Source organism: Narcine bancroftii, chromosome 6 (genome assembly GCF_036971445.1).
Source record: "Narcine bancroftii isolate sNarBan1 chromosome 6, sNarBan1.hap1, whole genome shotgun sequence".
NCBI classification, from domain to species: domain Eukaryota; kingdom Metazoa; phylum Chordata; class Chondrichthyes; order Torpediniformes; family Narcinidae; genus Narcine; species Narcine bancroftii.
The window spans coordinates 149,955,843-149,978,708 of record NC_091474.1 but is presented as its reverse complement, the minus strand read 5'-3'; the positions used below and the strand labels follow the sequence as shown (position 1 = coordinate 149,978,708).

General features: G+C 44.0%; 1 protein-coding gene across 3 annotated transcripts in view; it reads left to right on the top strand.

The window, feature by feature from the left end:
* The window catches only part of nbas (NBAS subunit of NRZ tethering complex), a 292,652-nt gene that overhangs the window by 213,403 nt on the left and 56,383 nt on the right, over window positions 1-22,866 (top strand). For 2 of the 3 annotated variants that reach the window (XR_011340415.1, XM_069886343.1), the window contains exons 47-48: window positions 18,624-18,704; window positions 18,794-18,989. Coding sequence is in view for 2 of the 3 variants with exons in the window: in XM_069886343.1 (XP_069742444.1) it covers window positions 18,624-18,704; window positions 18,794-18,989 (277 nt within the window). In the remaining variant the exon portion in view is untranslated. Of the gene's footprint in view, window positions 1-18,623; window positions 18,705-18,793; window positions 18,990-19,502; window positions 20,570-22,866 lie in introns of those variants that run through there. The other variant, XM_069886344.1, reaches the window with a different exon arrangement.

The following is a 22,866-nucleotide window of genomic DNA, read 5'->3' as shown; positions in this document are numbered from 1 at the left end:
GGCTTTATTGTTCCTGGGCTTTGGCTTGAAGTGAAGGTTGAGCTTGCAGCGAACCAGCCGGTGGTCAGTGTGGCATTCCGCGCTAGGCATGACCCTGGTGTGGAGCACATCTCGTTTGTCACTTTCTCGCACCAGGATGTAGTCCAGGAGGTGCCAGTGTTTGGATCGGGGATGCATCCAGGTAGTCTTAAGGCTGTCTCTCTGCTGAAAAAGGGTGTTTGTAATGACAAGCCGCTGTTCTGCGCAGAGCTCCAACAGGAGGTGCCCATTGTCGTTGCACTTGCCGACACCGTGCTTGCCCAGGATTCCTGGCCAGGTTTCTGAGTCTTTGCCGACGCAAGCGTTGAAGTCGCCAAGGATGATAACCTTGTCGGCTGTAGAGGTGCGTTGAATGAGGTTGCGGAAGTCAGTGTAGAACTATTCCTTTTCTGCTGGTTCCGGCTGGAGGGTTGGAGCATAGACACTGATGAGGGTGATGCGATGCTTGTTTTGAAGGGGGAGTCGCATGGACATGATCCGGTCCGAGTGGCCTGTCGGAAGGTTTTCGAGTTTGGAGGCAATGGAGTTCTTGACCATGAAGCCTACACCAGATAGGCATCGTTCATCCAAAGGCTTGCCAGACCAGTAGAGTGTGTAGCCCGCGCCGCGATCTTGGAGGCTGCCTACATCTGCCCCGCGGACTTCACTGAGAGCGGCTATGTCGATGTCAAGTCTGAGGAGTTCATGTGCAATGATGGCAGACCGACGTTCAGGTCGGTGGCTGTCAGCCTTGTCTAGCATGGTTCTGATGTTCCAGCATGCTAGCTTGAGTTTGTGAGCATCTTTTGAGGGGGAGGACGTGGACCTGTCCTCGGGCCTGCACAAAGGAGCTTTTAGGTGGAGTGCAGTGTGCGCAGTACTGGCCCCACCCTTTACACCCATGGTTCGTGTGCCGTGGCCAAGCAAGCTGGGACGTGGCAGCGAGGGTCTTGGGTCGTAGGTTTTATATCGGAGTGGCCTTCTCCTATGCAGTTTTCTTACCCGGGCTGGAGGGGTCTGCCTCCCCTCTTAGGTCGGTCCATACTGCCCGGACCGGGGCCGAGGCTGCCGCTGCTCTCCCTGTGCCTGGATTGGGGCCGCCGCCTCTCACTCTCTGCCCGGACCAGGGCCTCCGCCTGCCTCACTCGATCGAGGCCGGGGCCGCCACCTCCCCCTTGCTCCTGCCTGGATCGGTGCCGCCGACACCTACCCTCTGCCCGGACCGGGGCCGGGGCTGCCGCTGCTCTCCCTGTGCCCAGACTGGGGCCGCCGCCTCTCACTCTCTGCCCGGACCGGGGCCTGCGTCTGCCTCACTTGACCGAGGCTGGGGCCGCCGCCTCCCCCTTGCTCCTGCCCGGATCGGGGCCGCCGCCGCCTACCTCATCTTTTACCAATAAAGAGAGTCTGAAAACAACAGAAAAGAAACTCTTCTTGAAGATAGAGGTTTATGTTTTCAAGCTTGCAAATCTTTGCCCAGTGGGAATTTGTTTTTGGGGGGCGGTGGATGGGAATAAGAAAGTGTGACCGTGGTGGAATGGGTCCATTGATTTGTTAGCAGATTATCTGAGAGTGCACAAGGTATGGACAGAGATAATAGGAGGGAGATTGGTTTGTCTGATGGCCTGAGCTGCGTTGACAACTGACTGCAATTTCTTGGCAGAGCAGATTCCATACCCAGGATGCCAGTGAGGCACTAACATCCACCTCATCTACTTAATGTGCTACTGTACCCATGGTCACCGCTGCTGATGTCAGATTAGCCTTCTGGCGAGTGAACCTGCAAGGAATTGACCCAGATGGAGTCCCTGGACATTCCCTTACAGCCTTGCAGATTACTTAGCAGCTGGTTTCACAGATATTTTCAATCTCTCCTGCAATAGGCTGTAGTTCCCACCTGTTTCAAAAAAGGAACCATCATACCAGAATGAAGAAGAGCATAATAATGGGTCTTAATGACTACCAACTGATGATTCTGACATCCATCATCATGAAGTGTTCTGACAGATTGATCATGGCTCATGTTATCTCCAGCCTCCCAGCGAGTCTTGACCCTCTTCAATTTTCCTGCTGCCCAAAAGAGGTTCATGGCAGTCACCATCTCCCTGGCCCTAGAACATCTGGACATTAACAACATTTAAGTCAGACTACTGTTAATCAACTACAACTCCACCTTCTGTACCATCATCTCCTGTAAACCTAGCCCTGGTCTTTGAGAACTTTCCCCACTCATGCACCAACATGTCTATCCATGGCCTCATTCACTGCCTAACCAAAGCCACCCGTAAATTGGAGGTGCAACTCCTAATATTTCATCTGGGCACATTCCAGTCAGATGGCATTAACATTGACTTCTTCAGTTTCTGATAGACCACTCCCCATTCTCCCTCTCTTCCCTATCCCTCTGTCTCCATCCTACTCTATTCACAGCTGTTTGCTGTTGTGCCCTCCCTCCCTATTTTAAACAGGTGCCTGCCTACATTTTTCTCATGCCTTGATGTAGGGCTCAGGCTCTTTGCTGTACAAAGTATGCTGTTTGATCTGCTAAATTTCTCCAGCATTGTGTTTTTACTTTGATAACTTGATCTCAACAATATCCCCTACAATTGGATCTTTGACTTACTGTCCAAGAGATCCAAATTAGTGAAGATAAAAAGCAGCAACCCCTCCACAATCACACCCAAATGGTGACCTTCAAGAAGTTCTACTCAGGCCTCTGCTATATGCTCTCGAAACCCAGTCTCCCCGATGTCGAGGAGCCACATCAGGAGTATGTATATGAAGTAAATTTCCTCGACAGATATGCGTGAAATGTTGCTTTAATTGGAAGGATTACTCAGGGGCCCAAATAGTGGTGAGGAAGGAGGTCTATGTACGTGTAGCCTATCTTGCAGCCACAGGATAGGTACCGAGGGGGCAGTTCGTAGGAAGGGAAGAGTGAAGAAGGGCATTGAGGAAGGAGCAGTCTCTGCAGAAAGGAGAGTGGAAGACATGTCTGGTTGTGAAATCCCATTGCAGGTGGCAGAAATGAGGAAGATAATTTGGTGGGTATTAAAACTGTTGGGTATTAAAACTGGTGGGACAGTCAGTGAGGACCAGGGCAATTCTGTCTTTATGTATCTCAGGGTGAAGGAGCCAGGGCAGATATTGGGGAAATGGACACATGGAGAAACTGGATGCTCACTGGGAGATTCATTCATTGAGCACCTTTACTCTTCCTGCTGCAACAGCAAGGACCTCCCAGAGGCCATCCATTTTAATTCGACAGACCATTATCACACCATCACGTCCTCATGTATTGCCAAACAGGCCACCTGCAAATTGGAGGAACGATTCCTTATAATCTACCTGGGCAATCTCGATCCAGATGGCATGATAATCGACCTCTTCAATTTTTGTTAACCTCCCTTTCCTGTGTCTCTCTCTTTCCCTATCCCTCTTTCTCCTTTCTCCAGCTCCCTACCTCTTCCCTTCCTTTTCACATCAGAGAGCCACTCTTCTTGGCCTGACTGTTCTCTCCCTCTATCAGCTCAGTTTTCTTTTTTCTCTCTAGCCTCCCACCTATCACCTGTTAGCCTGTGCCCTTCCACTCACTCCTCCTTCCCCCCACCTTTTTATTCAGGCGCCTTTGTTTTTTCTTATTCCTGATGAAGGTCTCAGGCTATGGATGTTGTTTGACCAGCTGAGTTTCTCCCACACATTTGTGAATTGCAGGTGACTAAGCTCACAGCCTTGAAATTCCCCTGTGTTGATGGTCAGTGTGGGTGAAGTACTGTTGCCGGGATTGGGTTGCGAGAGGTGAGCAGGCCTCTGGACTCTACATCCCAATTTATTTTTCAGGTGGTTTTTGATAGCTCATTGGATAGGTACCAGCTGTACCTGCCTTTTTGTTTGCCATATGGATACAAGCCTCCTCAATGTTTCTTCCTCTACATCTCTCCTGGCTCAGGCACCCCTGATGATCTGTTAAAATGTATCCACTTTGCTGCTAACTTTCACCCCAACCTCAAATTCACTTGGTTCATCTCCATCAACACTCTCCTATTTCTTGATCTCTCTGTGTCAGTCTCAGGAGACCAACTCTCTGTAGACATTTTATACAAACCCACCAACTCCCAGTTACTTTGATGACACCTCTTCACACCTTGTCCCCTGTACGGGTTCTATCCCTTTCTCTTAATTCCTCCATCTCTGTCTCATCTTCTCCAAAGATGATGTCCTATTTCAGAACATTCGAGATGTCCATCTTCATCAAAAAACATGGCTTCGCCTGTACTGCCACCAACTTAATCCTTGCCCCAAGATCCTTTATTTCCCTCATATCTGGCCTGGCCCTCTCCTCCCCTAGATGCAACAAGGACAGGATTCCCCTTGTCCTTACCCACCACTCCACCAACCTCTGTAACAAACATTTTTATCCTCTGCAATTTCATATCCATCATCTACAATGTGATGCCACTTTCAGGAACATCTTCTCCTCTCCTCCCATCTCTTCTTTTCTGCAGAAACTGTTCCTTTTGGACTCCCTCGACCTCTCATCCCTTCCCACTAATTGACCCCTCGGTACCTACCCCTGTGACTGTAGGAAATGCTACACATGCCTACACCTCCTCCCTCACTACCATTCATGCAGGGGTCATCTACTGCATCTGGTGCTCCCGTCGTGGCCTCCTCTACATCAGAAATACAGGACACAGAATGGAAAATCATTGTGTTGATCACCTTCACTCTGTCTGCTTCAATAACATGGACCACATGGGTTAAAATAGAATTGAGTAAAATAGGAGGACTTTATTTACAAATGAAATTCAAAATTGTTAATAGGAAGTAGAGATACACCTGTTTGGAAACATTTGATTGAATTATGGAATAAAATAGATTATGAAATGAGTGGAAAAGGTTTGATTTCTCAAAAAAGGCCTTCATAGCAAAATAGATCTTCCTTTTTCTATGGATAATCATTTTTTTGAGGATTTGAAGTTGAATGGGGATTAAGAAAATAGAAGACTATTTTGAATCTAGTAAATTTATTACTTTTCAACGAATGAAAGTAAAATTTAATGACCCAAATAATAAATTTTTTAGATTATTGTCAGGTTAAGGCTTTCTTAGTTGATAAGTTAGATCCTAATTTGATACTATCTAGACCGAATGAATCAGAATGATTGATATGCAAGGGTGGTTTGAACAAGTTCATTTCAGTGATCTATAAATTACTTTAAAAAGCAGCTCCTAATTTAGGAATTCTTAAATCAAGATTAAGATGGAGGTTGATTTATATAGGCAAATAGATGAAAATAATTGGATAAATTATATAAAATAAAAGACAAAAATTATTAATGTTGGGTATAGATTAGTTCAATATAATTTTTTTCATCAATTATACTTCTCAAAAATTTAAAAAGTTGAACCCAACATTATCAGATTTATGCTTGAGATGTGGTCAGGAAGTCATTCGTTTTTGCATTCTATTTGGAAGTGTCCTAGAGTAAAATCTTTCTGGTTTAAGGTTGGAAATTTTTTGGGCTAATGAAGCCTATACTTACAACACTTTGTTTTGAAAATATGAAGGTCTCTCTGAAAGTCTATCCTGTTGGTAACCACCAGTTCCATTATTATTAGTATTGAGACCTTATATTTCTTTCTGACATTCTCCCAACATTTTCTTTTTTCCTTTTTTTTCTCTTTCTTTGATATATTTTGGAGAAGGGTGGGTGGGGGGAAGGGAGGGAGGGAGGGATGGGGGTTGCACACACACACACACACACACGCGCGTGTGTGAAATTGTTATTCTCTTGTAGCTTTATTGAATATGTATACAAAGATGTGGTTTTAAAACTCTTAAATAAAATATTTAAAAAAAAAATAACAGGAACCATCCATTGGTCAACCATTTCAATTCCACACCCCATTTCTATACAGACAGGGAACTTGCATCATGAACTTCTCCACTTTCCATTACGTCCCTTCACTGTCTCTATCTCACTGTCTCCTTTCCTCTAGATCCTCACCCCCCCCTTTCCTCTGAATTCAGAATCTACCTTCTCCCCTATACTCAGCTTTTACTCTTCATATCCAGCTATGTTTGATCTCTTGTCTGTTCGCCTGTGCTCCTCCTCCTGCCCCTTCTTCCCTCCTCCCCCCCCCACCTTTTTATTCAGGCACCTGCCTGCTTTCTGCTCATAACTTGATGTTAAGCTGAGGGTCTTTGCTTCCTATAGACTCTGCGTGACCTGCTGAGTTTCTCCATTGCTTTTGTGTATTGCACTGATTAAACTATTAAACAAATGTAGAAGGAAATAAAGCTTTGTAGCTAAATAAAGATTAGTGACACTTCTCGTTTGAACAGAACTTGCTTGTTGGTAAGTGTAAAATTGAGCAGCGAGTCATGAAGTGTTTCTGTCCCCTCAGCTCACCAGACTATTTGAACACCGTACGAGTCCTAAATACATAGCAAGGGGTCAGATGGAGGTGTTGTGTCAAGGCACGGATCTTCTGATGGTGTTGATGTACATGCTGCAGCAAGCTGGCCTCTCTACGGATTTGCTAGCTAGCTGTCAGTGTGAAACCTACCCAGTGTAAATTACCTAATGCTTATCTTTGCCCCTTGCACCTATACCTCTCAATTGATGTGAATGGAGCCACATGACAGTGTCCAGTATAAATTAAAGGGAATTGACAGCAGAGTTCTCTGCAGTTTCCAATCCCAAATTTGGTGTCATTTGTGGAGAGAATTATTAATGAATCCATGTAGATCTGGTGGCATTTCTCCACAGGAAATAACTGATTATATTTCAACTAATATGACAGGGGGCTGTGAATCTCTGCAGGTAAGCAAAGGGATGTAGAATGGAGGGAGTAGCAAAAGTAATAAAACATAAGAGTAAAGAAGGACCGTTGAGAAAATCCAAAGCATGGCACAAGAAGGAACACTTTGCCGTCTAATTCTAAAAAGACAATGTGTGTTTTAAAAAAATCAAGCTTGAAGGAGCTTATCTCAATGTAAGGAGCATTATCAATAAAGTAGATAAATTAACAGCAAAAATAGCTGTTAACAATTACAACCTGATCGGGATTACGGAAGCGTGATTCCAGGTGGCCAAGATTGAGAACTTAATATTCAAATAACATTTGGGAAGGATTGACTGAAGGAAAAAGGAGGTGGGTAGCATTGCTTATTAAAATAGGAGAATAACACAATTGTCAGGAAGGACATCAGCTTGGATAATATGGAAAATGGATGTCAAGTTGTGGAATACCAGAGGTCAGAAAACATTAGTGGGAGTAGTACCTATATATTTCATTGTTTTAAGATTCTCCATGAAAGGCTCATTTAGAAGTTAAGGAAGCATAGAATTCAAGGAGGCCTTGCTTTATAGATCCAGAGTTGGCCTGCCCAGAGAGGGTAGAAGGTGGTTGTAGATAGATTATATTCTGCATTGAGGGTGGTGACCAGTGTTGTTCCATAGGGTCCTTTCTTCTGATTTTTATAAATGACCAGGATGAGGAACTGGAAGGGGCAGGTTAGTAAGTTTCAAGATTCCTTTATTGTCATGTAATAGTATGGAACATGTAATATTGCACAAAATTCACTTCTGCCTGCCATAAGGCAGACAAAGACTCGGCCCTTACAGTAAGAGAGAAAGAGAAGCACTGGGTGTCCATGGATTTGCCTCATGCTCCCACAGCCTCTGCAGCTGACTCACTCCTGTTTGACGTATTGGTAACCAGAGTTCTTGATCCAAGCTTCTGAAATAGTCAGGAACCCTTTAGAGCCTTCACAATCCCATGTAGTTGCCCTCGTCATCCTTATCACAAGAAGAGCCATTTAATGAGATGGAAAGATGCTATCCCTCCCACTCATACTCACTGGTTGTCTGACATGATGGCATGTTTGATTTTGGAATAAGATTAGATGTTCCACTACTGAAATGAATCTTAAATTTTGTTTCCTTATGGGTTTATAGAGCATTATGCAGTAGGGAAATGCTAAGCAGTTGTTAGGTTGGGCTGAAGGGATGTACTGTTCTGTAGATTTCTCAGTGTATGAGTAGGGAACAGACCACAGTAGTTGTGGGACTTTGGCAAGAAGTTCCGTGAAGCAAGAAAGTTAAATATACAGTAAAGGTCCAATAGTTATCATGCATGTCTTTAAAATGCATGTAGATTGGGAGAAGCAAACTGGTAGCAATATTGTCAGAGAAGGGGTTCTTGGAATATACAAGGCATGGTTTCTTTGTAGCAAATAAGGAGACCAACTGGAGAGCAGGTAATCCAGACAGGATCCTGTGCAGTGAGGCAGGATTAAGTCATTGTGTGAGGCTCCTGTGGAAATGTGGAATTTTTATCAGAGTGATACAGTTGATTAAGAAATTTAGGTTGCGTATTTAAAGAAGAGTAGGGTACTGCAATGATATGAGGTGTGAATTGGCTTGGATAGACTGGCAAAATACACTTAATGACTTGACACAATAGACAGTGGCAGCTATTTAAAGATTATCATGTAATAATACAGAACTAGTACTGTAATATTACACCAGCTAGCTGCTATATACATATATATATTGATAATCTAGATAGAAGAGTTGGAAGTAAGATATCTCAATATTTACAGATGACACTAAGCTGGGTGGCAGCGTGTACTGGAGGAACATTCCTCGAGACTTCAGGGTGATTTGGACAGATGAGGAGTGTGGGCAAATCATGGACAAAAGCAGCACGATGTAGAAGCATGTGAGATTATCCACTTTGGTGGCACTAAGAAGACCTTATTAACTGAATTATGACAAATTGGGAAAAGCGAAAGTGACATGCTGACATTTATAATGAGAGTTTTTAAAATATAGAAACTGAGAGGCCCTATTTATAGAGAGCCTTGGTGTGACCATACTTTAAGTATTTTGTACACTTTTGGTCTCTCATCTGAGGAAGGGCATTCTTGCTTTTGAGAGAATGCAGTGATGGTTCACCAGAGTGATTGCTGGGATAGTAGGACTGACATGTAGAAAGACTTGACCAGGGATTGGATATGTGAATTGACCAGGGGTGGGCAAATTGTGGCTCATGAATCACATGCGGATCTTTGACACAAATGTGCAACTCACGGAGGTATGTTGGCTGTGTAGTGTTAGGGGCCGTGGTTTGCAGTTGGATGATTGTGGAATGAGTGGCTACATTGAGGGCAATGGAATTAGTGGAATGTAAGTGTGATCAAGGATGCCCTCCCATCCAACCTCCCATCCAACCTCCCATTGCCTGACTTCCACCCCCCTCATCAGAACTCCCAACACCCTCTCCCATCTGAACTCCTGACACCCCTCCCACCCCCCCAATCTGAGCTCCCAACTCCCAGGCCAGCCACCCGCCCGTCCAAGCTCCCGACTCCCCGCCCATCTGAGCTCTCAATGCCTTGGCCACCCACCCATCCAAACTCCTGACACGTCAGCAGCCTGCCCATCGAACTGACAATCAAGTTGGAGACTCACAATAATCAGTCAAGATTTTGAAAATATTTGGTATGTATATGTGTTCTTTTTTAAATTATTGAAACTAATACAAATTAGTTTAAAAACTGCATACATGAATAAATATTGTGTATATGTATTTCTCAATACATTGAATTTTTGCAACAAAATGTGTATGTAAGAGTAAAAATGTGTTTGTACTATTTTTTCATGTCTTGCAGCTGTAAAACATCTGAACTTTATCAAACTGTATATGGTTCTTACATTTGTCCACCCCTGGGATGTACTTATTGTACTTATTCAAATTAGGAAGAATGAGATGGGATCACATTGTGACACGTAAAATTCTGACAGGGTGAGACAAGGTAGATGAAGAAAGAATGTTCTCAATGTTGGTGTCTTAAGGTTAAGGGGTAGCCAATTTGGACTGAGATGAGGAGAAACCTTCACACTCAGAGATATGTAAACTTGTGGAAATTCCTACCATAGAAACTTCCTGTCACTTGTTCATGAGATAGATTGAAAAGGGAGTTGGGTATGATCCTTATGGCTAAAAGGATCAAGAGGTACTTTAAGAAAAAAGGAATAGGGTACTGAATTTGCTTGATCAACCATGATTGTATTGAATGGCTCGAAGAGCTGAGTTGTCTACTCATACACTTATTTTCTAGGATTATATTTGAACTTGGCATTTACATGTCTAATGCACTCCAACATACTGAACTAATTTTGCCTATCTTTCCTAATCATGAGATCCTGAATTAGAATATTATAACTTATAATCACACTTCTGAGTAATAGCAGATCCCGGAAGCTTTTAACAATAGACTACATGGGGTCATTGACGTAGATATGTGATCAATCTAGTGTTTGACATGGCCCAGGGGACCCGCTGCCGCCTGGGGGGCCCGAGGTCCTGCCTGAGTCCGCCTGAGGAAACGGCCGCATCGCGGGGAGAGACAGCCAGCCGAGACCGGGCCTGCCGCATCGCTGCCCGAGCACTGAACACAGGCCGCCGTCGCCAGGCAAAAGCGACGCATCACTCTCATCAGTGTCAATGCTCCAACCCTTCAGGCAGAACCAGGAGAAAAGTACAAGTTCTACACTGATCTGCGCAACTTCATCCAACGCACCCCTACCGCCGACAAGGTTGTCATCCTTGGCAACTTCAACGCTCGCGTCGGCAAAGACTCAGAAACCTGCCCAGGAATCCTTGGCAAGCATGGTGTCGGCAAGTGCAATGACAACGGGCGCCTCCTGTTGGAAGTCTACGCAGAACAGCGGCTTGTCATTACTAATACCCTTTTCCAGCAGAGAGACAGACTGAAGACTACCTGGATGCATCCCCGATCCAAACACTGGCACCTCCTGGACTACGTTATGGTGCGAGGAAGAGACAAATGAGATGTGCTCCACACCAGGGTCGTGCTCAACGCGGAATGCCACACTGACCACCGGCTGGTTCGCTGCAAGCTCAACCTTCACTTCAAGCCAAAATTCAAGAACTGTGGAGCCCCCAGAAAGAGGTTCAATGTTGGAAACTTGCAGTCAGACGTAGTAAGAGGAAACTTCCAGGCAAACCTCCAAGCAAAGCTCCGAGGATGCAAACTGCCTCACGGACACGTCTCCTGGAACCCTCTGGGATCAGCTGAAAACGGCCATACTGCAATCCACTGAAGAGGTACTGGGCTTCTCCTCCAGGAAAAACAATGACTGGTTTGATGAAAACAACCAGGAAATCCAGGAGCTGCTGGCAAAGAAGCGATCTGCCCACCAGGCTCACCTTGCAAAGCCTTCCTGGCCAGAGAAAAAACAAGCCTTCCGTCTCGCATGCAGCCATCTTCAGCGCAAACTCCGGGAGATCCAAAATGAGTGGTGGACTAGCCTCACCAAATGAACCCAGCTTAGCGCCGACATTGGCGACTTCGGGGGTTTTTATGAGACACCAAAGGCGGTGTACAACCCCTCACCCCGTCCAAAGCCCTCTGCGCAGCTCAGACGGCGAAGTCCTCCTCAGCGACAAGATCTCCATCCTCAATCGATGGTCAGAACACTTCCAATCCCTTTTCAGTGCCAACCGCTCAGTCCAAGAATCTACCCTGCTCCTGCTCCCGCAACAACCCTTAAGGCTAGAGCTGTATGAGGTCCTTACCCGGAAAGAGACATATAAGGCAATTGAACAACTAAAAAGTGGCAAAGCAGCAGGTATGGATGGAATCCCCCCCCCCCCCAGAGGTCTGGAAGGCTGGCGGCAAAGCTCTGCATACCAAACTGCATGAGTTTTTCATGCTCTGCTGGGACCAAGGAAAGCTGCCTCAGGACCTTCGTGATGCCATCATCATCACCCTGTACAAAAACAAAGGTGAGAAATCAGACTGCTCAAACTACAGGGGAATCACGCTGCTCTCCATTGCAGGCAAAATCTTCGCTAGGATTCTCCTTAATAGACTAATACCTAGTGTTGCCGAAAATGACCTCCCAGAATCACAGTGTGGCTTTCGTGCAAACAGAGGAACTACTGACATGGTCTTTGTCCTCAGACAGCTCCAAGAAAAGTGCAGAGAACAAAACAAAGGACTCTACATCACCTTTGTTGACCTCACCAAAGCCTTTGACACCGTGAGCAGGAAAGGGCTTTCGAGCGCCTCGAATGCCCCCCAAAGTTCTTCAACATGGTTATCCAATTGCACGAAAACCAACAAGGTCGGGTCAGATACAGCAATGAGCTTTCTGAACCCTTCTCCATTAACAATGGCGTGAAGCAAGGCTGCGTTCTCGCACCAACCCTATTTTCAATCTTCTTCAGCATGATGCTGAAACAAGCCATGAAAGACCTCAACAATGAAGACGCTGTTAACATCCGGTACTGCACGGATGGCAGTCTCTTCAATCTGAGGCGCCTGCAAGCTCACACCAAGACACAAGAGCAACTTGTCCGTGAAGTACTCTTTGCAGACGATGCCGCTTTAGTTGCCCATTCAGAGCCAGCTCTCCAGCGCATAATGTCCTGTTTTGCGGAAACTGACAAAATGTTTGGCCTGGAAGTCAGCCTGAAGAAAACTGAGGTCCTTCATCAGCCAGCTCCCCACCATGACTACCAGCCCCCCCACATCTCCATCGGGCACACAAAACTCAAAATGGTCAACCAGTTTACCTACTTCAGCTGCACCATTTTATCTGATGCAAAGATCGACAAAGAGATAGACAACAGACTCGCCAAGGCAAATAGCGCCTTTGGAAGACTACACAAAAGAGTCTGGAAAAACAACCACCTGAAGAAACACACAAAGATCAGCGTGTACAGAGCCGTTATCATACCCACGCTCCTGTTCGGCTCCGAATCTTGGTCCTCTACCGGCATCACCTATGGCTCCTAGAACGCTTCCATCAGCGCTGTCTCCGCTCCATCCTCAACATTCATTGGAATGACTTCATCACCAACATCGAAGTACTCGAGCTAGCAGAGTCCGCAAGCATCGAATCCATGCTGCTGAAGACCCAACTGCGCTGGGTGGGTCACGTCTCCAGAATAGAGGACCATCGCCCTCCCAAGATCGTGTTCTATGGCAAGCTCTCCACTGGCCACTGAGACAGAGGTGCACCAAAGAAGAGGTACAAGGACTGCTTAAAGAAATCTCTTGGTGCCTGCCACATTGACCACCCCCAGTGGGCTGATATCGCCTCAAACCGTGCATCTTGGCGCCTCACAGTTCGGCGGGCAGCAACCTCCTTTGAAGAAGGCCGCAGAGCCCACTTCACTGACAAAAGACAAAGGAGGAAAAACCCAACACCCAACCCCAACCCACCAATTTTCCCTTGCAACCGCTTCAACCGTGCCTGCCTGTCCCACATCGGACTTGTCAGTCACCAACGAGCCTGCAGCAGACGTGGACATACCCCTCCATAAATCTTCGTCCGCGAAGCCAAGCCAAAGAAAGAAGAGTGTTTGACATAATAGTATGCACTCCTGCCTTGGTATTATTACACAGACATCTGTCATCCTTTGCCCTCTCACTCAAGTGTTTATTATGTGAAATTTTATTGGCCAGCATACTTTCCAGCACTGGCTGCTTTGTAGCAATTAGGAAGATAGTATTTCTGTTGGAGGGCTGCTCAGCAAGGAACGAGCACACAATTTAGTCAATGCACAATACAACCCATGGTTGGTCTTGCATTTGCTGCAACGTGCCAGTATAGCAACAAGCTGTTCCACAAATTCTGATACCAGCAAGACATTTTTTTAAACCTGATCTTTGTCCATATTCCTTGTCACATAGATTTTGCAACTGGTTGTCTACTTTTAAACAATTTTGACTCTCAACCAGGCCTTATGGTGTACTTTTGCAGCCTTTTTTAAAGCATTTCTTCCTGCACTAGCATTCTCCACTTTTTTTTTGGATGTTGTTTTTTGGTTCTGAATTTCTCAATGACCTGGAAAAATAATTCTATTTGATTTTACCCATTCCCTTCACAATATTAAGTATTCATTAGCTGAAATTGGCCAAAGTGGGTTGAAGAAATGTATCCAAGTTCTGCTGACTATGTACTCTGTCATACATTTGATAAGTTTCTGGTTTAACTGCTGACCAAAGTCTTCCAACAGTGCAGCCGTGTTCAACCCCAATTAGCTGTCTACAGTGTTACTTGAATACAAAATGATTTTTCAGATCATGATCAAAAACGTGTAAGGAATACAGTCATTGTAAATAAAATAAGAAATATTTATGAATTTATTTTGTTATTTGATATGTTTTAAAATAGCTTGTACATTTTTTCATTTTCTCATTTTATTATATGCATTGTGCAGAAAATTCTGCATCTTAGAATAAATAAGCACTCTATTATTCAGCAGAATGTTATTTGCTTCCAATGAGTAACACGAAGGCTAAATTATCAGTGCCAAAATTCATGTTGCTATCATTTCTGAACTCCCATGAGATAGCACTTGCTATATCTGGAATTATACCTCATTGAAGGTGGCACTCAGCATGTTGAGCATTTCTGCCTCCACCTAACTCGGCAATGTGCAACTCTGAGCTGCAAATTGGACTCCCAGCACATTTTTTATTGCTTGATTTTTAATTTTCTTGTTTGCATCTCATGGAGACTAGATGTACTGGGACTATTCCAGCAAGCAAGGGGGAGCAGAGGGAGTAGGGTGCATTATTACATTTATTCTAGAAAATAGACTGTGCGTACAAAGCATTAAAACTTCAGTTATTATTGATCTGAATTAAAAAGAGTGCTCAACAGGTCAAACAGCATCTGAGATGTCATACAAGATAAACAGAAAAACTTCTACATAAGTTAGGGTAATGTCCGAGCATGAATCATGATTTGGTTAACCAGCAGAAGGCATAGAGTTGCAATAAATGGGTGTTTCTCTGCTTTGCATTCAAAGTTTAGTGATGTGGCACAGGGATCGATGCTGGGCCCATCACTGTTCACAATACACATAAATGAATGGAGGGGTGACTAAATTTTGTGCATCCAAATTTGTTGTTAACACTAAATTGAATAGAATAGCAAATTGTGCAGAGGACATTGGAGTAGATAAGTAAATGAGCTCCCTTGGCAGATTAAAACAGAGGAGTCATCAAGAATGATAAATGCTATAAAAACAAAAACAGACACTAGAATATAAGCAAAAAATTAATGACACTTTTAGTCAATATTACACAAAACTACAAATCAGAATTACTTGGAGATGAGAACAAAGTGGAAGATTTTTTTCTGAATGTCAAACTTCCAAGGCTGGAAGAGAGAGCAAGGATAGAATTAGATATTCCCTTCACAAGGGAAGAAGTCAAAAAGGCCTTAGGCACCCTACAGGCAAATAAATCACTGGGAGATAATGGATTTCCACCTGAGTTTTATAGACAATTCAAAGAATTATTAATGGCCCTTTTAATGGACGTCTTGGGCCAAGTGATGGAAACACAGACCCTCCCAGAGTCATTCTTTACCTTGATTATTACAGTGTTACCAAAAATGAACAGCGACCCACAAAAAACGTCATCATACAGACCAATGTCCCTCTTAAATGCTGTTAATAAGATACTAGTAAAAACATTAGCTAATAGGTTAGGACAATACCAAAAAGGAAGTAAATTTAAATGGAAGACAGATAGAATAAAATATCTTGGAATAGAAACTTGCAAGATCTGCTCAAACTAAATTATGTTCCTCTTCTTGGGAAGATAGAAAGAGACCTTCAGAAATGCAGAGACTTATCGATTACCTTGGTGGGAAGGGTTAACTGCATCAAAATGAAAGTGATGCCAAGACTTCAATACCTTTTTTCAATTGTTGCCTATTCTGCTTTGTAAAAACTATTTAAAGCTACTAAACAACCATATTAGATAGTTCCTATGGAATAATAAGATACCAAGACTTGCATTAGAAAAACTGACATGGGACTATGTGCTGGGAGGACTTCCAGATTTCAAAAAATATTACCTAGCTGGTCAGGCTAGATTTCTCGCAGCCTTCTTCACTGAAGACAACCCCGCGTCTTGGGTTCAATTGAAAAAGAACTCAATGGAGGAGGGGAAAGCAAAGAACTTTATCTATAAATGGAATTTCAAATCACTGAAGAAAAAGACAAATAACCCCATTCTAATAGATATGATTATTACATGGCAAGAAATTAATGAATGTATAGGGAAAAAAAAGAGATATCAGTAAAAGCACCACTGTGTAAAAAAGTGTTATTGCCTATGAACATGGACATTAGAATATTAAATTTGTGGTATGACAAAGGTAGAAGTTATATTGAGGACTGTTACACGGAGGGAACTCGTGTCCTTTGAACAATTAAAACATGAATACGAAATGGCCAATGAGACCTTCTTCTGTTTTCTCCAGCTTAGATCGTTCTTAAGAGAAAGATGGGAACCAACGTTCACCCCACCTGAAATTAGTAAATTGAACGAATGGTTTGGATGGAGTAGAGCGAAAGTGCAAAACTAGGGTTGCAAAGATCAAGGGAAAGATGGGAGCCGGACTTGGGTGTGGTGATTTCAGAAAGAAGCTAGTCAGATTGATGTAAGGTCAGCATGACATCAATTATAAATGCAAGATATGGACTGTTCAGAATAATTTTTTACACCAATTATATCTTACCCGACAAAAGTTACACAGATCAAAAGCCAAAATTTCAGTGATGTTTTTCAAATGTGGGTCTGAGAGAGGAACTTTTCTACATGCCACGTGGCGGTGTGTGAAAGTGAGGCTATTTTGGCAAGAAAAATTAACCAGGATAACAGGAGTGGCTTTCACAGGCAACCTGGAGTTATATCTATTAGGTAATTTAATGGAAATAAGTGACAAATTGACTAAAATTCAAATCTCATTTATAAAAATAGCACTAGCAGTAGCGAAAAAAATGTATCATGATCACTTGGAATCCCGACCTCTCTACTTATAGTGCAAGGGACTGCAGAAATAACCAGCTGTATACCAATGGAAAAAAATCACATATAACTTAAAGAATAAATACAACACTTTTGTAAAGGTCTGGCAGACATACCTGGACCACAAAGGGGGCCCAGATACAGTAATAAAAAGGGTATAAAAGAAACTATACACAAAAACATCGTTTTCCCAATTGTACTCGATACTTAAAATATATGTAAGCTTTGACAGTAAACAGATCTATATGAATGGGAGAGTGGGACTGTTTTTGTTCGTTGTGTTTATGAGAAAAAGTTTAATATATTCTATATTTAAAATATTACTATGTATAATTTTTGAAAACAAATATTTAATAAGAAGTGTATGAGCAAGGTTGTCACAGATGGTACAATGTTTGTATAGGTACACAATCCTTTATCCGGAACTCCTGGGGGACAGTGTTCTGAATTTCAGATTTTTCCATATTCCAGAAGATAAGCCAGCTGCCCCAGATTTAAGCCCACCCAAATTAAGCTGCCATATCCACCCCCTTCCAGTCACGCTGCCGTCTCTCTCTCTCTCTCTCTCTCTCTCTCTCTTCCCCCATTCGCCCAAGTCATGCTGCCATCTCCCTCCCCCACTCCACCTGCCTGAGTCGCCCTGCCGTCTCTCTCCCCATGCCCACCTGAGTTGCGCTGTCGTCTTTCTCCCTCTCGCCCATCCAAATCGCACTGTCGTCTTTCACGCCTGCCCACCCGAGTCGTGCTGCCGTCTCTCCACCACCACCACGCACACCCCCCCCCCCCCCCCTGCTGCTGTCTCTCTCTCTCTCTCCCACTGCTGCTGCACCAGCACCTGTAAAAGCAAGCTGGTTTTTGGAACTTTCCGGATTTTAGATGTCCAGATAAAGGAATGTGTACCTGTATATATGAGGCCATCCACTTTGGAAGGAAAAATAGTAAAAATAAAAATAGTAAAATTAAAAAATAATAAATATTAAAAATTGCAACATGCTGTTGTGCAGAGACGGGTGTGCTTGCATAAGAATCACTTTAAGTTGGTTTGTAGGTGGAGCAGAAGGCAAATGGGATGTTGGCCATTGTGAGAGGGATTGAATTTTAGAGCAAGGAAGCTCTGTTGGAACTGTACTGGCTACTGGTGAGGCCACACCTGGAATACTATGTGCAGTTCTGGTCTTCCTTGAGAAAGGATATGCTATCTTTGGGGGCAATGCAGTGCATGTTCACCAAGTTAATTCTGGAAGTGAGGAAAATAGCTCATGAGTAAAAATTCAAGAGCCTGGAACTATATTCATTGTCTAATTATGAAAATAATCGATGAGATCAAAGCAGGGAGGTTGCTTCCACTGGCAGGTGAAACTGGAACTAAGACACATACTCTGAAGATTCAGGGGAGTAGATTTAAGACACAGGTGAGAAGATGCTTCTTCCAGAGCAGAGAATTTGTGGAATTCTCTGCCCAATTAGGCCTCATTAAATGTATTTTAGATAGAGATTTTAGAGTAATGCTGGAATTTGGGGTTATGAGGAATGGGTGGGCAAGTGGAGCTGTGTCCATGCCCAGATCACTCATGGTGGAGCAGGCTTGATGGGCCAGATGCCTTATTCCTACTTCAATTTCATGAGTTCTTGCATTGTACCATATCTAGATGATTCAAATTCTCATTAATGACCAGATAGCTATATGTATATTTCCACTGACTTTGCTGTTTTTATTCTATGGTATCAGAACAAATGTTCTTTCGGAAAAGGATCCACTTCAAGTACTTGAAGGTATTGTCAAGTCTGTCCACTCCAGTGTTTTAAAAGGGTAAGTGCAACTTTACATTCAACATTTTAAGTCAACAACTGATCAAATACTTTTATTTTAATCCACTTTTCTGTTTTCCTGTAATTTAGGGAAAACCTCGTATTTTCAGATGACCTCTTGGCATGGCTGAGACCTTTATGTGGAGATGCAGATTTTCCTGTAAAACCCCGCATTGATGTTCTGCAAATTCTTGAGCAGGCATTTCATCTTAAAGATGAGGATAGCAAGTTACTTGTGCTCTTCAGAACTCAGGCAGTTCTGAAAGCATGCTGGCCAGAGAGACAGGTAATGTGTTTTACTTTCTATTTTGTAATCATTTTAAAAATATTAAGGATTTATGGTATCAGTAGTTAAGGTACCTAAATATAGTATTCAAGTTTGTATTTGTCCTAGACTCCTAGTCTATCATCTCATTACATAAAAATCCTCATGAAGGTAACAACTGCCAAACCTTCTAAAAAGCAATAAGGGTTTGACAATAAATGCTGCCCCATCAGATTAATGCATAAAAAGGACAAATAAGGATATTTGTTGAAAGTTTATTATATCCAGAATCATTTCTGCAAGCTGAAACTAAAAGCAAATTTCAAGTGTTCAAAACTCCAGAATTTAAAAATCCAATTTATTACAGTGCAGGAAGTCAGATTCTATTTGCCAGCCATAAATTCTGGTTCATATTAAGTGTCAGCAGGCTTCTTGACTGTACCTTGATCAAAATTAGATTCAAATAATTTTTAAATCTAAATATTAGAATAATTCTAGCATCTTTGCTGAAATGTCCTATATTTATTTCACCAGATGTTCCCAATCCACCATCTGGAAGATGGAAACTATTTTGCAAAATTAAACTCAGCAAAGACGGGAAGTTTTACATTTATTCTATTTTGTAACTTTTGAAATTCCTCAGTATACAATATTCAAAATAATTTGACAATACTTGGAAGTGTATCCCACATCAGTTTATTTTACTGACAGGATTAAGAACAAGCACATGAAAGAGTTCAGATTTTATGTGAAATTTTGCCTTGTTTTTAAAAAAAAGTCACTTGTTGACTCAGACTTTAGTGGTTGATTCCAGTTCCCATCAGTGTGCATGTATTTGTTCATTTAAGTATATTTTTGAATGTGCAGGTACACAATCCTTTATCCGGACATCTAAAATCCGGAAAGCTCCAAACCTGGAAGGGGGGGGGTGTGCAGTGAGAGGCAGCAGCGCGATTCAGGCAGGCGAGTGGGGAAGACGGCAGCGCGATTCGGGCAAGCGAGGAGGGAGAAGGCAGCGCGACTCAGGCGGGCAAGTGGGGAAGACGGCAGCGCGATTCGGGCGAGCAAGGAGGGAGACGGCAGTGCAACTTGGGCGGGAGAGGGGGAGATGGCAGCGTGACTCGGGCAAGCGAGGTGTAGACGGCGGCATGACTGGAAGGGGTGAGGGTGGGTACGGCAGCACAATTCGGGTGGGCTTAAATCTGGGGCAGCTGGCTTTTGTTCTGAAATACGGAAAAATCTGAAATTCGCAACACACTGTCCCCCAAGAGTTCCGGATAAAGGATTGTGTACCTGTACTTTGAAATCTCCTCCTCCTCTCCATTTTTGAGTTTTGTTTACGCTCCCATTAGTTTGCCCCCTCCCTCTAGTTCGTTCACATCCCTCCATCATTCCCTTGACCCCCTCCCTCCCCATTCTCCCCTCACCTTATTTTCCCCCCTCTCTGACCCCTCTCATCCTTCCTCTCTTTTACTCGCATTCTCTGTCTCTCACTCCTCTCGGTTTCTCTCCTGCTTCTGCTCTTCCCCTCACTCTCGTGCATCCCTTCACTTGCTCTTCCACTCACTCTCTAGTTCCCATGTCCCTTGGGCAACTCCTCACATCCCCATGGGCTGTCTTCCTTCTGCCCCCCCCCCCCCCCCCCCGATTGACCCCTTCACACAGTGTACTTCATCTTAATTGCTGTGCCTCTTGCTTTTCCTGCAGCCTCTTAAGAAGGAAAACAAACTTCTGTGAACCAAATGTCAACAGTCTCTAAATTTGTGTGGGATTATGTAATCCTCTTAGGCTGTATGAACAGTAAAGAAAGTTTAATATTTAACTAACTTCTAAACTCTATAAATATAAGTTCTCTCAGATTGTGGATAAATTCACTCTTGCAAAATTTAAACTACATTGAAGAAAATACTATTTGAACTCTAAGAAATAATAGATGTTGAGGCAGTAGAGAATAGTTATTAGAATTAATAATTTAAAGGTATTCATCTTGCTATAGACATTCTTCCATAACTTTAAATCCAGAAATTTAGCTTAACCATGAGAGGGAGAAAATGTGCTGTTAGAATTCCCATGTCACACTTTGATTTCCTTGGTTTCTGTAATTTCCTTGTGTATTGTGTATCTATCGTTTGCCTCCAGAATATGGCTACTTGTTTACAGCATCTAAAAAATCGGCTTTTTCTTCAGTTTTTACAGTTATTATAAAATTTTATTTTACACAATGGAAGTACAAATTCTTGAGGTTTATCTATAGAACTCTTCATAAGCAGTTGATATAGTAGTCATCTTGGATCATCTAGTCTTCATTACTGTATAAAGAACAGGTTAATGTTTGTCCTCTGCATTTAAATATCTCTGAAGTACTTTGAAGTTTACTTTCCAAGTTCTATCCTCAATTTTGGGTTGGGCCACAACTACTAGTTCAGTGGGTTCGAGGTGGGCTGGTTTTAACCTGTCCACCGTAAACAGTTCCCTCTTACCACCGATGTCCAGTGTGAAAGTGGATCCTGAACGCTGGACAACTTTGTACGGCCTTTCGTATAGTGTTTGTAGAGGTGCTGTGGACGGGCCCCGCATGACAAAAACGTACTCTGCAGAGTACAGCTCACTGGGGATGTAAGCGGCCCATGTGCCGTGTCTGAGCGGCAGTGGGGGTGTGACAGAGTCCAACTGGGCCCAGAGACAGGGAAGTAGACCGTCCGGTGACTGCTGGGGGTTGTGACGTGCATTGACGAACTCACCGGGTAGGGCTAGCGGTGCAACGTAGTACAGCTCAGCTGATGACGCCTGTAGATCTTCTTTGGGTGTCGAGCGGATGCCCAGGAGCACCCAAGCCAGCTCATCCACCCAGTCGGGGCCAGTGAGGTGGGCCATAAGTGCAGACTTAAGGTGGCGGTGCAATCGCTCGACTACCCCATTGGCCTGTGGGTGATAGGCTATGGTGTGATGTAGCTCAATCCCCAGCCTGTTGGCGAGCTGTCCCCAGAGCGCAGAGGTGAACTGGGCGCCCCGATCAGTGGTGAGGTGGTTCAGGATGCCGAAACGGGCAACCTAACCGTTCAAAAACACTCAGGAGCAGGAGTCCGTGGAGGCATCGGGATCACCTCAGGCCAACGAGTGGTGCGGTCTAACACTGTGAAAAGGTAACGATTACCTCGGGAAATGGGCAAGGGTTCGACGATGTCCACATGTATATGGCTGAACCGTTCCCGGACGTGTTCAAAATCTTGTATGGGCGCTCTGGTGTGCCCGTGTACCTTGGAAAGCTGGCAATGGATGCAGGTTCTGGCCCAGTCCGCAATTTGCTTTTGAAGCCCATGCCAGACGAAGCGTTGTGCCACCATACGGACCTGGGACCTGATGGAAGGGTGGGAAAAGTCATGGATATGGTGGAAGACTTGCCTGCGCCACTGCTGGGGAACCACTGGTCGCGGGGTGCCCATGGAGACATCGCACAGGATGGTGCCCTCACCCTGAGGAGTCAGGAGGTCATGGAACCGCAGGCCCGTGATGGCAGTCCTGAAGGCCCACGTTTCCTCGTCAGACTTCTGGTCAAAGTCTAGGCCGGGTTTTAACGCGCAAATAGCCGGTTGTGAGAGTGCGTCGGCGACCACGTTGTCTTTCCCCTCCTTGTGCCGAATGTCGGTGGTGAACTCCAACATGAAGGAGAGGAAACACTGTTGGCGGGCCGACCAGGGATCTCTTACCATAGCGAGCACCTGAGTAAGGGGTTTGTGGTCAGTAAAAATGGTGAAAGTCTTCCCCTCCAAGAAATAGCGGAAATAACGCACTGCTAGGTACATGCCCAGCAACTCACGATCGAAAGCACTATACTTGCGCTCTGGCCGACGAAGAAGTCTGCTAAAGAATGCCAGTGATTTCCACTGTCCGCTCACCT